A 15,871-nucleotide genomic window follows, 5' to 3' on the forward strand; every position below is an offset into this window, starting at 1 on the left:
TAATGGCCTCATTTTGTACATAAAGTTGATCAACTTGTTAAACATCACTTAATAAAATCATCTTTTTTGCAATTATCCCTAAAATCAAGCTCAATATCATTAGCTTTTTTAGAAAAGTTAAATACAATAAATAACAATATAATATCAATAATTTGTTTCCAAAAAACATCTTAATTTCATTTTCTTCCTCTTACAAAGTATCATATTTTAAAAAAAAAATCTACCCGATTAAACAAATATAATGATCACAAGAAGATTAAACTCATGTAGTTTGAAGAACCGAAATATAGTTAGGTTACAAAACATTTGCAACTACTCCACCTATACATGTAGAAAACACAAACACAAAAGGTCTCATTCAGGGATTACAACATATTAAAAAAAAACTAAAACCTAATAAAAGATGTAAATAAAACATAAACATTTTACACCAACTTCATCGCATAGTTTTTATACCCTTTTACAATTCTCAACCTACACAATAACACAACCAATTTTAAAAAATATAACAATTATAATTGTAAAAAAATAAATTACTATTAATAAAAAAATAGTTACCTCAATGAATTTATATGTTTCTCAACCAAATCCATCTGTTCACCGTCATATTCAGTCCATTTATCAACTGTTTCAACCGAAAGATCCCCATCTCCAATATCTGTAAATTAAGCAATAATTATAAGCTTTTTATAAAAAACAGAATTTTTTATAAAATGTATGTAGAAGTAGAAAAATAATCCACTAACCTTGAAGGAGAATACCAGATTTGTCAGAACACCCTTTTAATCTCCAGAAAAAATGACCATCATTGCCCCTGAATGTTGGCTCTATTCTCACAGCATCAGGCCTCTCATTATCTAATTAACATAAAAGCAACAAGTTGGTATAAGTTAGATTCATATAAAAATAACAAATAAATAATAATATCATTACTATTATATTTTATATATAAAAATAATTACCTATGGGGACCAATTGTTTACATGCAAGCATCTCTGCATGTGCTTCAGCTGCTTCTTTTTTAATCTTGGAAACAATTTCATCATGTTCCATTAAAGTAAGAGGAGCACCTTCTCTTTGAATAATTGCTTTTGCTATATCATCTTGCATTTTTTGCTTCAAACTTTTCTCCTACAAATTTTATAAAACCATTACTACTTTCTTTCTTTTAAAAAAATTAAAACCCATTTATAGTTTTATATACCTTTTCTCTTGCATCAGAAAGTTTACTCCTTGCTTCCTTTCTCCTTTCAACAAACTTACCATTTTGTTCATCCATCCAGTTTCTTATTTTTCTGTTGAAAATTTCCCCAACTTTAAATAAACTAAATTAATTAATCTTTAAATTTTTAACAACATGAAAAGTAATAATAATCTTACTCAGTTCCAAGAACTTCATCACATAGAAATGTTAAGACTCTAAGCTTTGTTGATGAGTCTAAAGTATCATATCCTCCAGATTTTTTATCTAAAGAATCGATTTTTTTCTCTGATAGATATGATTTAGGGATGCAGTTTTTTAAACCTTTTAACCATGAATCATTTGCATGAGTTAGTTTTGATACTGGAGATCTGAAAGAAGATGAAATATTAATATTAAAGAAAATGAAATATTGTGGTATAAGTAAATGAGGTGAATAAAGGAATGAGTAAGTGTTATACTCTGATTCTGATTCCGATTCCGATTCCGATTCCGATTGTATAACAGAAAGCAATTGAATGTGAAACTGGATTGCTACTGAACATTTCCCACGTCTTGTACTTCTAACTTTTATTAAATCTCTTAAAACTGCTTCAGCTTGTCCTTTTTTCACATCTAAAACCTTTAAAAAAAGAAAAGATAGATGTAAAGTTTCAGTCTTTATTAACAAATAAGTAAAAATGTGGGTAGAATGATGTGATTAAAAAGAATTAATAGAAATACAAAAGTAGAATGTTGTTTCTTGATTTTGAGAGTACCTTTCCAAAAGTAGAACAGAATTCAAGAAACTGCAATGCATTACCAACATCTTCTTTTGGGAGGTCAACTCCAGCTACATTGACCAATTCACTTCCTGTTGGCAAAGGAATGATGGGGTCAACAATGGGTTTAGTTAAGTTGAGGGCATTTTTGTCAACTTTGTTTTTTTGGTCTGTGTTTTGATCACATGTAATAACTAAGACTTCTCCATTTTCATTAACAATTTTCTTCTCTTCAGTGCTTTTCTTGATACCCTTTTGCTTTTTTTGAACACCATCAACCTTCAAAATTGGATTTTCTCCATTTGACTTTTCTAGCTTTAACTTCTTTTGTGTTATTTTCTTTGGTTTAATTGAATCAATATTCCCATTCTCTACAATCATCTCATTTGACCCTTCTACCTTCAGTTTCTTTTGTTTGGTTTTCTTTGGCTTCATTGCATCTTTATTCCCATTTTCTACAGTCATTTCCTTTGACTCAACTGCATCAATATTCTCATTTTCTACAATTGCCTCCTTTGACTTTTCTAACTTCATCTTCTTTTGGGTTATTTTCTTTGGCTTAATAGCATCACTATTTCCATTTTCCACAATCATCTCCTTTGACTCTTCAGGCTTCAACCTTTTTTGGCTCATTTTCTTTGGCTTAATTGCATCATTGTCCCCTATTTCCAAAACTATCTCAATTGACCCTTCTGGACTCAACTTACTTTGTTTCTTTTTCTTCGGCTTAATTGCATCACTATTTCCATTTTCTAAAACTACTTCCTTTGACCCTTCTACTTTGGGTTTCTTTTGGTTTGACTTCTTTGGTTTCTCTTTAACAGCAGATGTGATTGAGAGTGAAGGATCAGCATTTGCATCTGTCTTTCCATCAAAAAGATTTTCTTTCCCTTTTGTTTTTGGTGAAGTAACCATGACACCCTATTCAATTTCACACAAAAAACAACATAAGATCTCCCATAAAATGATAAAGAAAAAATCTTCAGAAATATAAACATTTAATAAAGAAAGAGATGGAAACACAATCACACATTCACACCTCATCTGAAATGTCTTTCTTTCTTGGTGAAGCAATTGTTTCTTTCACTCTCTTGTAATTACTAACATTCTCAGCACCCTTTACATCAAGCATGTTGGAAACAGAGGAAAAACCACCTGCCTTTGCCATTACTGCAAGCATACCAGTGGGCTCATGACCACGTTTTTTCCTAAATAAACTTGCAAAGTTAATACCAATCACAATGTAATATAGAAACATGGTAATTATATCTTCATAAACATACCTGCAGATGCTGCAATTGCAGGCATCTCTACACTTGGGACAACTCCATTCATCCATCAAAGCCACATCTTCAACTTTTTCTCCATACCTATAAGATAATGCATATACATTAATACCAATGCATACTTTAATGTAATATTATCACAAGACATGGAGGTTACCTGTTCAAGAGGCAAGTGTTGCAATACTTGAGGGGACATGGCTTGGTTTTTGACTTGTTCTTGCAGCTTGCAAATACAGCATATGTCTTCTGTCGACACTTCAAAACATCATGCAGTTTGTTGGTAAGAAACAGAAAGATATACTTGAGATATATATTATTTAAGTTGGATCTGAGGCTTTAAGTTAGATAATATAAGGTATAAGGGGTTTGTGGCATTTGCAAACACACATAGTGGGACAAGGATTGAGAGCTACAAATTTCAGCTACACAGTTGACACTAATTCTAAATGCTTAAGAATTTCATGATATAGACTCCAATTTTTTTAAGAATTGACTCCAGATATCAACCATTACTAACGGGATCTTTGATTGTTTAATTTATAACAACATCCATATCAATCTAGTAGCTTAGATCTAAAAGGTTGACCTCAGACGTCAAAGCCAAACCTAACAAGATAAGTGTATAAAAGCATATTCACAGATCTATAGCTCATTCGTATCTCTCACCATCATTTCGTATTCTTACATCGCCCTACTGAGTTGTAACAGCGAGTTTATACTCAAAATGAGAAGCACTGTTTTCACTAATCGCAGTAACAGATTGTATTTCATGTGTGCCTTGAATCGAACTCAAAAACGTTAAAACCTAAAACCTAGGTCCAGAACGTAAACAGCAACATAATGATGCTGGTACAAAATCAAAATTAAACTTACTTGATGGCAAGTGGTTCCATTCTCAGAGTCATAAACTCGTCCACCGATGACACGAACCCCTGGATTACTGTTCCTTTTCTTCGGTTTTGAGCTGGAATTATCGACCTTGATTTCATTCTCCTCCTCGACACTGCTTCCGAGCATCTTCCGCTTCTTCTCCTTTGTCGGAGCAGATACGCTTGCTTTGGAGTTAGGGCTCGGAGCGACCGCCATTGTTGCAAAATTTTTGATGGGGTACTTTAGAAGAACTCGTAAAACGGTAGAGATTGAAAGATTTATAACATGGAATCGAGATTTTTGGAGGGATGATGGTGAATTTTCGAATTACAGTTTTGGAAATGAAGGAGGGAAAATTTTGGAGTTTTTGGGAATTTAGAGGCGGCAACTGAATTTTCGATTTTCTTCCAAAATTTTGAAGGAAGTATTTTGATGCGTGTAGGCAACTCCAAAATCCAAACCGCCTTATTAGATATTTTATTGTAAAATATGATTTATTTGGTTTAATTTTTTTTATAAAATTAATAATAATAATAATAATAATAATATCTTTAAAAATAACCGGATTACATACCAATGTTTTCAATTTGTGCATGTTGTTAATAATGAATATGTTCAAGTGATTTATTTGTTTGATCTGGATTCTAAAAGGGGAAATGACGCAACGGCCTATTATGTATTTTGAATTTACCATTTCAGTCACTAAAGTTTTTTTTCGTACCTTTTAAATGAACAAACTGTTTTGTCTGGTCAATTTGGTCATTTTGTAAAAATTGAAGGGGTCAGCCGGTTATCTCTTTGCTACACAGACTCTGACTTTGAAACCCCCCACCTCTTTTGACCTGACCCATCGTTTCTCCTCCAAACTTATGACCTAATTCACCCCTTCCACCACTTGTGTCTTCTTCTTCTTCCTTTTACCTCCTCATACCATGTAGGCAATAATCATTAGGGCAAGTTCGCCTCTTCGATCATTATCAACTACGAATTCCACTCAGATTCTACTCATTTTTAAAAAATATGGACATGATAAGACATGATTGCCCCCTCTCGAGCCATCAGCTTATGTAACATCCTAAATTTTAAGATGGGGTCTTAAACTAATTAAGATATTCAAATAAAGGAGGATTTACATAATTAGATCGTTTAAATGATAATCATATCATTAGTCGATATGAAGCTTGCAGAGTTAAAGGTTGAGATGTTAACATTTCAAAGTTAAGAGACCCAAAGGGTCGATTTGGAAAAGTATGTTTGACCAAGGGTGACTCACCAAGGTTAAGTCTATGGGAGTGATGTGTTAAGACTTCACGACGTGGACATAAAGGTCACAACGTGGAAATGTCGGGCGAGTCCCGATGCCAAACGCGATCTATTGTCGGGGTAAGCCGATGTCGGGTTCGTCCCGATGCAGCTGGATGGAGTCCCAAAGTTATGTTATATGTTATGTGTATGGTATGTGGTAGTTTGGGGGACTCACTAAGCTTCATGGTTGCAGTTTTCAGTTTTGGTTTCAGGTACTTCCACTAGCAAGGAGAAGAGCTCGGGATAACTGCATGGCACACACCACAGCTTTTCAGTCTGGGATATTTCACTCTAATATTTTGACATGTGATTTTGATACATTGATAGTGTTATGGTATTTTTGATATACTTGATGTATGTTTTTTATCGATGATGATATTTATGGTTTTATTAATGATTTTTAAAACGAAATTTTTGGACCGTATTTTTTGATGTTTCAAGTTGGTATCAGAGCCTTGGTTTGAGAGATTCGGGCACACTTTCGAGTGTGTCTGAACTCAAACTAAGGAACTGGTATAGAAATTTTCAAAAGAAAAACCATTTTTATAGAAATGACTTTGAGAAAAATAAAAGAATTTTAGAAAAAGCGAAAAGAACTTTGAAAATTATAAAAGGGTGTGGTGCATGCAATCAGTCGAGCTCAAGTAAATACTCCCAGATTACCCATACAAGTTTATGTTATGATATGTTTATGAGAATTGCATGCTAGATTTGAGTTAAGGATCTAGGAAGGATGTCTTATGTGCCTGTTATATGTATATCAGCTTTACAAATTGCATGCTAGTACAGATTAGTCAGTATATGCTTGATTATGTGTACTCAATGCTCGAATGTTGCTTGCTTTGTGCTTTTAGGAGTTTTAGTTATCTTTTACTAACTAGTAAACGAATATGTTAAGTTACGTATTGTGAGGACTAAATAATTTCAGAATGTTAGGTTTAGCCTTATTTCGCAGCTCTCGTTTGAGTCTAACCATTGTAGGGTAGAACCTCTCATTCAAATAATTATCTAGTTTTAGTAATATGTAATAGTATCCGCGGGCTAGTTAGGGAAAGATGGCAGGGAATTCTTATGCAGCTAATGGCAGAGAGTGGGATGGTGATTACCCTAGGGCAAGCCTAGGATGAGAGTAGCGCGTGAGTCACACCCCAAAACCAAGAACGGCAGAAACGTTCTGGGGTGGAGGACGTCATGTAAAGTATCACAACAATGCAAAGTAGTAAACAAGCAACAACACCATCCATTGCATTAATAGTATAATTTTAATTACAAGTGTGTTCTTTCATAGTATATAACAACATAATGAATAATCAAAATAAAAGACGAGTCTGAACTGCTCCGTCTTCACAAAACTTGGTCGTCGTACCTGTCTATGTGTGACCTGAGAATACAAGTTATTTTGAAAGCGAGTATCAACCAAAAAGCTGGTGAATTCATAAGTATTTTAGTGTCATTTATTTGTAAAACTCTAAAGTAAAGACTTGAAAAATGTTTGAAGAAAAGTTTGTTTAAGTAAGAAAGCGTTTGTAAAACAACTGTAAACGTTTGAAAAACCCTAGAAATCCCTATGATTCCTACTAGTATAAAAGAAATCTTCTACCAAGACCTAACTGTTTTGAAAGTAGCCTTCTACCAAGACCCGACTGTTTTGAAAGTATCCTTCTACTAAGACCCGATTGTTTTGAAAGTAGCCTTCTACCAAGACCGGATTGTTTTGAAAGTAAACATCACTGTAAATGTGATGGTTTTTCCCTATTTAACTATTAGTATAAAACTATAGTATACCTCATCGTTTATGTGTATGAGTCACAATATAAAGGTAATAAGGAAAATAGTTTATCTATATCAAATATATCCTACCTCGTCGTTCATGTGAATGTGTCACAAAGTAAAGGAAGAAAATAATATAATAACTAAAAAGTATCCTTTTGCATTAGGATGATCACGGCGTGGAAACTCGCCGAAAAGTACAACCTCGGACACCTGTCGATGCTCCTTTTCCCTACTGTAGCTATCAGCTTTGGGTGTGGAATGGTAAATCCCGTAACGTCTATAACGGATTCTATGTAATAGGATCTATTAAACATATTAATGTAAGTGTGTTCATGTAAGCGTGTCTATGTCAACGTACTCATGTAAATGTTCTCATGTAAGCGTATCTATGTAAATGTACTCATGTAAACGTGTATATGTAAACGTACTCATGTAAGCATATATATGTAAACGTACTCATGTAAGTGTATATATGTAAACGTACTCATGTATGCGTATATATGTAAACGTACTCATGTAAGCGTATATATGTAAACGTACTCATATAATATGTAATGTATTAGTATAGACTCATGAATGAACTGAATCTTATGTGATTCCTTGTACTTGGAATGGTAAATAGTATCTCCTAACTATACCTATAATAGTTACTAATAATGTATGTGTATAACCTGAAGTATGCCTTTGCTACCCAAAGGTACTAAACTGACTGAAAGGAAAACTTTTATGTCTACATATGTATACATGATATATAACTAATATTTAGACGACATTCGGACGGATAACCGATACCCCATAGCCACATCCCAACGAGGAAAAGGAAACAAAGTGAGTTAGCCTTCCTAAGTCCTTTAAACATTACTTATATAACTATACATATATGGGCATGAATTTGATAATATAAAATCATAAAATAATTTTTGTAAAACCTTTGAAAAAGATTAACATCCAAGAAAAGATCGACTTGATGTCAGTTTATAAAACGGTTGGAAAGTATTTGTTTGATAAACAGTTTAAGTATAAAGAAACCTTTGTTTGAAACACAATTGTAAAAGAGTTTGAAATGAAACATACATTGTATGATAAACAGTTTACTAAAGATTTTTAAACATATAAAACGTTTATGAAAATAATTTGAAGAAATCTGTTTGGTAAAACAATTAACGTATAGTAAATCCATTTGCATGTTAGTTATTAATCACATGTGATTGATATAATAAATAGCATGTTTCAACTTGTATTCCCCCCATAAAGCATTTAAAAACATTTAGAAACATTTAAAAGGTTAATTCAAGGGGTATGAACTCCCCTGCAGTGAGCGGATCGGAAGGACGTGTCGGATAAGTGCTTGGTGTCAAGTGAAGACTTAGACACACACAATGATCCTAATTACATATGAAGACATATGTATATAAACAATTAGTGATTATAACACTAATTAAACATGTATAAACATCATATTACAAGGAAAATACTTTGGTCAAGTGCTAGGAGGCTATCGGGTTGCAACAAAGGAGTGCGAGGCCTCATTCGGGAGTTTATGGTCCAAAGACCATGTGTGTTGGAATTTACAGCCCAGGGGAGTAAACTCCTGGCTGTAAACTCTCATTTGGTCACCGAAAGGGGCTTAAAACTCAAAGGGTTCAAGAGGTTAAGTGCTCCAAAGCTTTAACCAAGTGTTTGGGTGGGTTTAAGGTCCTAAAATGACCTTGTATGGTGTTCACGGCCCTGGGACCACTCCCCCATGAGTTTACGACCGTAAACTCATGATAAGGAGTGTCATTTCATGTATTGGAGTCCCTAGTTCAATGGTGTAAGGTTCTATGCTAATATCCAAGGCTTACTAGGGTGTTAGGGTGTCATTTGCACCCTTAAAAGGGGTTTACGTCCCAAGAACATGCCTTGGCCGTAAACTCCCTGAATCCCTTGATTTCTTATGTTTTCTAAGTCCTAAACATGATAAACTTAGTGCACAATGAGTTGGATCAAGAGCACTTACGATCTAGGAGCTTGAATGGTCAGTTTTGGCAAAGAACACGAGTGTGTGTTCTTGGTGAAACTTGAAGATCTACAAAATGGACTGATTTCATGGATGAAATCATGTAAGATTACTAGTTCATGCAATATATCAACTAGTTAAGATGATAATCTTACGAGATTTGAAGTTCGGGGACGAAGATCGGAATGATACTTGAGAGGATTTGGGCCAAATGGAAGGGAGGAATGAACAAATGACCAACTTATCAACATATAAGCAAGAGTTTACGGCCCACATGGTGTTTACGGCTGTAAACTACCATGTGTTGGCCGTGAACTCCTTGAAGGGGTGTTTAAGGTCATTTCTTTGAGCTATAACTTCAGCCGATAAACCCCGACACTTATTCCTTAAGTGTACAAGGCTCATAACGCTCAAATAAACTCCTAATTGTGCTAAATGATAGCAGGAATGAGTTTGACTTTCAATGAAGTGTTAGATTGAACTGGATGGAAAATTTCGGGTTGTCACAATGGGGCTCGGGACCCCCATTGCGAGCACTAGATGGTTGGTGGGTGTCGCTAATGCATTCCGCACCAACAGATGTCATGAGGGGCTCAAGGTTCAACTTGTGTCCTATCTTCTGAAGGACATGGCACGTGACTAGTGGGAGGAGGTCGGACATGCCATTGGTGATGACGCAACTCTTGATGTTATGTCTTGGAGTGACTTTACGGCCAGGTTCATGGTCGAGTTTGCACATGTGATAGAGGTGCTACAACTTGCTAGGGAGTTCCACGATCTCCAACAGACGACTAAGAGGGTGGCCGAGATCACCGCGATGTCAAGGGAGAGGGCCCTTCTCGTTCCGCAGTACATGGCGAACGAGGAAATGAAAAAGGTATAATATCATGAGATGTTGTGGAGTAATATCCGCCAGTTTGTGAGCCGCTTCAGCTGCAAGACGTTGGAGGACATGATTGTTAGGGCGAGAGAGAGAGAAAGAAAGAGAGAGAGAGAGAGAGAGAGAGAGAGAGAGAGATAGAGAGAGAGAGAGAGAGTTGGATTTGGAGATGGAGAGGAATAGAAAACCTGAGGGTTCAGTCAGGGAGTTCAGGCAAGAAGCCCATGGTATCAGATCACATATCTCGGAGCCAGTAGAGCCACAGGCGTTGTGACAAATGCGGTAGGATGCATGAGGGAATGTGCAAGGCGAGGAGTTCGGGCTGTTACAAATGCGGCCAAACCACTCATGTGAGCCGAGATTACACAACCACCACCACCACCACAACAACATCAGGTATGGTTTTCTTTCAGTGTAATAAGAGGGGACACAAGCGGTCCCAGTGCCCCAGTTTAACAGCAGTAGGGAAGGTGACAACACCTTCTCCTGCCACATTGAGGATTACAGATGGTCGTCAGGGATTAGATGAGGCGCTTACGGCGCGGTGCAGGGCTTTTCAGCTTACTGCAAAGTAGGCACGAGCAACTCCTGACATGCTGACGAGTATGTATCTTTCCCTTATCTCTTTATTGATATTGATTATTGATTATGTTTATATGTTTTTTTATAGGATCGTTCTTAGTGAACTGTATATCAGCTTTGGTACTGTTTGATCCGGGTGCCACCCGATCTTTTGTGTCGCTCGCGCTCAGCAAGCGATTCGTAGGAGCTCCGGGGGAGCTGGATTGCCCACTGGATGTGGAGATAGCAGATGACAGGACCATCAGTGTTGCGAGGGTTCACAGAGGATGAACATTACAGTTTTTCGATGAGCAGTTCTCAGTAGACTTGGTCCCTATTCCCCTGCGAGGGAATAAGGTTACAGTGGGTGTGGATTGGTTGAGCCCCAATGGGGCAGTGATTGACTGTGAGCAGCAACTAGTGAGGCTTCGCACTCCAAGTGGGGGAGGGCTAGTGATCCAGGGTGAGAGGCCACAACGCGGACCGATTTTCAACTCAGCAGCGAGGGCGAGGCGTCACCTTCAGCAGGGTTGTGCAGGATACATCGTCTATGTCGTGGTAACTCGGGACAAGGGTAAGGCAACAATTGATGATGTACTGATAGTGCAAGAGTACCCGGAGGATTTACCTAGGGTACCTCTGGAGAAACAGGTTAAGTTTAGGATTGTCCTAGTTCCTGGTGCGACTTCGATAACCAAGGCACCATATCGGTTGGCTCCTCCTGAGATGCAGGAGTTGTCTATGCAGATGTAAGAGCTGCTAGACAAGGGATTTATCAGGCCGAGCAGTTCGCCATGGGGAGCCCTAATCCTGATTGTGAAGAAGAAGGACGGGTCACATCGCATGTGTATAGACTACCGGTAGCTGAACAAGGTAACAGTGAAGAATCGTTACCCACTCCCGATGATGGATGATTTGCTTGACCAACTTCAAGGAGCATATTGGTTCTCCAATACTGATCTACGGTTAGGGTATCACCAGATGCGAGTCAGGTACGATGATGTGCAAAAGACGACTTTTAGGACTCGCTATGGTCATTATGAGTTTGTGGTCCGTTTGGGCTCACCAATGTTCCAGCCGCGTTCATGGACCTGATGAACCGTGTGTGCAGACCGATGCTGGATCAGTCTATAATAGTTTTCATTGATGACATCTTGGTTTACTCCAAGACTCAGGAGCAACATGAGGAGCACCTGAGGGAGGTTTTGGAGACACTGAGGAGGGAGCGACTTTTTTCAAAGTTCTCCAAGTGTAAGTTCTGATTGCACGAGGTGCAGTTTCTTGGGCATCATGTCAACTAGAAGGGTATTCTGGTCGACCTGGCCAAGATAGAGGTCATGATGCAGTGGGAGGTTCCGAGGTCTCCACTGAGATTCGGAGTTTCGTGGGAATAGCGGGTTATTACAGGAGATTTATGTGACATCCCCGAAATCACGGCCAAAAAAGACCGGTTTGTTTATGCTTTATAAAAATCAGAGTACTTCATTTTATAAAAATGTTGCGGAATTTGTTCCCAGAAAAACATGGTAAATACGTTATTAAAACATTTTCGAAGAAACGTATTTATTTCATTTTAAAACGTTTGGGATGTCATCGTTAATACAGAAACATAAGCGTAAACAGAACTTACAATTATTTACACTAGTGATCTACATCTCTTTAAATCTCTTTGTGTAATGTGACTTCATATCAACACCTGTGATATAAATAAACTGAGTGGGTCAGGTTGGGAAACCTGGTGAGTACATAGGGTTTTCAACCCACAATAATATAATTATTATGTTCAATCATCAAACAGTTAACCCAATTACCCATCCCCATTATCTTCTTTATTCTTTAAGGGTCTCCCCTAAGAATCAACTATTTCTCGTTCATTCATTCCTAAGGATCATCCTAAGGAAACAACATGAAGTCCATTGTTGCCAATGACACTTTGGTCAAGCGCAGCTGCTAATCTTGTCACTTAGGCGCAGCTGCCAGAATTGTGACATTTTCTATGAGGTGCTTCTGCCGGTATTGACCTTTAAACGCTACTGTCATGGTCATAAGGCTCCCCATTAGGCGCAGCTGCCGATACTATCCTTAGAGCGCAGCTGCTAGGACGTTTACCGTAGATCTAAAACATCTACGGGTTGTGGCGCAATTGCCAGTGCTCATCTATAGGGTACTAGGTCCACTGCTGCCAATGTATACCTATAGGGCAGTAGGTCCATGCTACTAATGTTCCTCTATTTCAGCTTTTATCCCTCATCATTCATCTACCCATGTTTTACCCAACATATTATGTAGATATAAAATACTTTACACAGTTTACATCATTTAAAACATATATAAAAATCTTTCACCAGCATAGACAGCAAGTATTCAGACAATATGCGCACATAGCACGTAATTAATAATAAAATACTTCATATCTATGTGTAAGATGAAAGGGACCATGCACTCACCTGAGTAGGTGGTGACTCAACACTCGAACAGCGCTTCGATACTCTCAAAACAATATTCCTTCGATAAAACCTAGTATCGATACCACTAGGGTTTAGTTTAACGATAACCGCGACAAATTAATTAGTCCGAGTATTGTTAAGCGTTAATAATACTCGATATAACTCATAATAATAGCCCAAATAATTATTTTAAGGACCTAATAACATTCCTATAATTATTTGAAAGCTATATTAAAAATTGCGTAAGCGTAGCATACTTACAGCGAATTTTATCGAAAACCGGAACTTAATTGGAGCAGCGTTTCGAAACCGAAAAACTCCTTTTTCTCGGGACTCCGGGAGCCTCGGGGCTTCCCTAGGGTGCTAAGGGGTTTTTCTAGGGTTTAGGGGGGTTTAGATGAGCTAGAGAGAGAAACTAGTGAGAGAAAGAAGTGGATTTGGAGTGAAAAACTCAGAATGGCTCGCATGCTATTTATAGCCCCAGCAGCCTCGGACTACGCGGCGCGTCCAGCAGCTACGCTGGGCGTAATCTCGGATTGGGTCGCCAGCTCGCACCAGCTGGCTCGCACTTCGGAAGAGGATAAGGACCGAGGGTACGCTGGGCGTACCGAACTCCGACGCGGGGCGTAAGGCGAAGCGAGGCGACGTGGCGAGATCCGAAGGGCGCTCTGTTGATCGACGATGGACGGCTGCGACGAGGCCACGTCATCTATCTCGGATCAGATTTCGCAAATTGCATGCCCATCTTTAAAAATTCAAAACTTTCGCGTACGACCTCCGTTTTCGACGTTCTTTATATCCACGCGAAGGTGGGAACGTACTCTACAACTTTCGTTTAGACTTCGTCGGCTAATTTTGGCTCGATTTTAAATTTTATATTATTAACGGGCCGAGACACGATTGGTCCGTTAAATCCTCATAACTTCTTCATCCGACACCCGTTTTCGCCCATCTTTTTCTCGTTACGCTACTCTCAACGAGATCTTTGATTCTCGTTTAGGTCATGTCGGCTAAAAACCGCTCGATCTAATATTCGAATTTCGGGTTGTACACTGCTAGTACGAAACTTCGAAAAATCATAACTTCTTCATACGAAGTCAGATTTGGGCGTTCTTTTTATCGATGTTCTTAGTTTAACATATTCTATGACTTTCGTTTAGATTGCTAAAGCTAAATCTCACTCTATCGTAAATTCACTATTTACGCTTCCCGGTATTGTGCCGGTTCCGTCGCGAAACTTCAACGGGTCATAACTTCTTCGTTATAACTCGGATTTCGGCGTTCCTTATATGTACAGAAACCTTGTGACATACTCTAAAACTTGGTTAAGATTATTTATTCTAAATAATCTTTTGTCGAAAAGTCGTTTTCGACCCCTATTGCCTCTAAATTGACTAGCCCGGATTCGCGGGCGTTACAATTTATTTAGGACTTTTCCAAGATTGCAGTTCCTTTTACCCGACTGACCAAGAAGTCGATGACATTCCGTTGGGGCCCTGAGCAGCAGGCAACCTTCGAGACCCTCAAACAGGGGTTATTCGAGGCACCTTTCTGACTTTGCGAGAGGGATTTGATGACTTCGTAGTTTACTGTGATGCTTCGATCACAGACATGGGAGCAGTTTTGATGCAGCGGGGTCATGTGATAGCTTATGCTTCTGTAACACCCGGTTTCTGGTACGTAATTTAATTATAAAATGTTGCACTCTTATTATGGGACTCGGCGAGTTAGAGGCCCCAACTCGTCGAGTAGAGGTTAAAATTAGACGCGGGAAGGAGAACCTACTCGCCGAGTCGGATGCCCCGACTCGACGGTAAGGCCTGTCTATATGGAACCCTAATATTTAGGGTTTGCACCCTATTTAAACGCCTTATCTTTCCCCAATCCATCCTCCATCGTCCCTCTTAGTCCATAAAGGCCCTAAATCAAAACCCTAACCTTGTTTGAGTGTTCTTGAGCCATTTTTTTGTGTTTGTGGTGGTTGTGAAGCTTGAGAAGCAAGAAGGAGCTTGGGAGTTCAAGTGGGAGCTAGTAGATCCAGATGTTGTTTCCTATTTCCAGCTCATTGGAGGTAAAAAGCTCCAAACTTGACCATCTATCTCTTAGATCTCTAGTTAGGGTTCATTTCCACCTTTTCTAAGCTTTTATAGAGCCATACTCGGGATTTTGTGATTATAAAGGAGTATGACTTCAGATATGGAATCATAGATGGTTCTTAAGGCATAAAAGGTGCCAACTTTATGGCCATAAGCACCCCATGCATCTTGTAGGCTCCATTTTAGGGCCTTTTAAGCCAAAAAAACCCCATGGATGGACGTCAAGTTTGGAACTTTAAGTGTATTATGGACTCTAGGAGGTCAGATTTATGTTTTGAACGCATCAAGGCCCGCTGAAATTAAGTGTATAATTTTGTACATAGAGGGACTTTGTGATTCACTCATGTGACTCGGCGGGTCGGGTCGAGTTTCCCACCAAAACCATTTGTGATAAAGGACCATGAGTTGAGTTAGAAGAGCACGCAGTCAGTTGGACTCATGGAGGGCCTGGAAATTGTGGGACTTGGCGAGTGTATGAACTAACTTGGCGAGTTCAAGGTTATGTCCCAAGAATATGAATATGGACTCGGCGAGTCTAACACTAAGAGCATCACCTTGTATGAAGATGTGCTCGACAAGTTCATGAGGAACTCAAAGGGTCAAGGACTAAATGTCCCAACTAGCATAAAGATGGGCTCGATGAGTTAAAGGAGGAACTCGTCGAGTCTATTGCAAAGGGTCCCGACTTTATA

The 15,871-nt window shown here is 38.3% G+C and overlaps 1 protein-coding gene across 1 annotated transcript; it reads right to left on the minus strand.

Annotated features, from left to right (window-relative positions):
• Nucleotides 1-242: 242 nt before the first annotated feature.
• Nucleotides 243-4,496, minus strand: LOC145097381 (uncharacterized). Its single transcript, XM_079034927.1, has 12 exons — nt 4,122-4,496; nt 3,406-3,503; nt 3,246-3,332; nt 3,002-3,170; nt 1,960-2,883; nt 1,663-1,823; nt 1,381-1,572; nt 1,205-1,295; nt 963-1,131; nt 747-857; nt 559-658; nt 243-474 (listed from the first exon to the last, which is right to left on the minus strand). The coding sequence occupies exons 1-12, from the start codon at nt 4,332-4,334 to the stop codon at nt 426-428; spliced, it is 2,364 nt and encodes a 787-aa protein (XP_078891053.1). The 5' UTR covers nt 4,335-4,496; the 3' UTR covers nt 243-425.
• Nucleotides 4,497-15,871: the final 11,375 nt, after the last annotated feature.

The sequence above is a fragment of the Lactuca serriola genome, chromosome 4 (assembly GCF_051521515.1).
Source record: "Lactuca serriola cultivar US96UC23 chromosome 4, Lser_US96UC23_V15, whole genome shotgun sequence".
NCBI classification, from domain to species: domain Eukaryota; kingdom Viridiplantae; phylum Streptophyta; class Magnoliopsida; order Asterales; family Asteraceae; genus Lactuca; species Lactuca serriola.

Excerpts from the sequence above, each read along its gene's own strand:
- LOC145097381 (XM_079034927.1), bottom strand. The coding sequence starts at position 4,334 with ATGGCGGTCGCTCCGAGCCCTAACTCCAAAGCAAGCGTATCTGCTCCG. Across the intron at positions 3,333-3,405 it reads AACACTTGCCTCTTGAACAG|GTATGGAGAAAAAGTTGAAG; the intron begins GTAACCTCCATG and ends ATTATCTTATAG. Across the intron at positions 3,171-3,245 it reads TGCAATTGCAGCATCTGCAG|GAAAAAACGTGGTCATGAGC; the intron begins GTATGTTTATGA and ends AAGTTTATTTAG.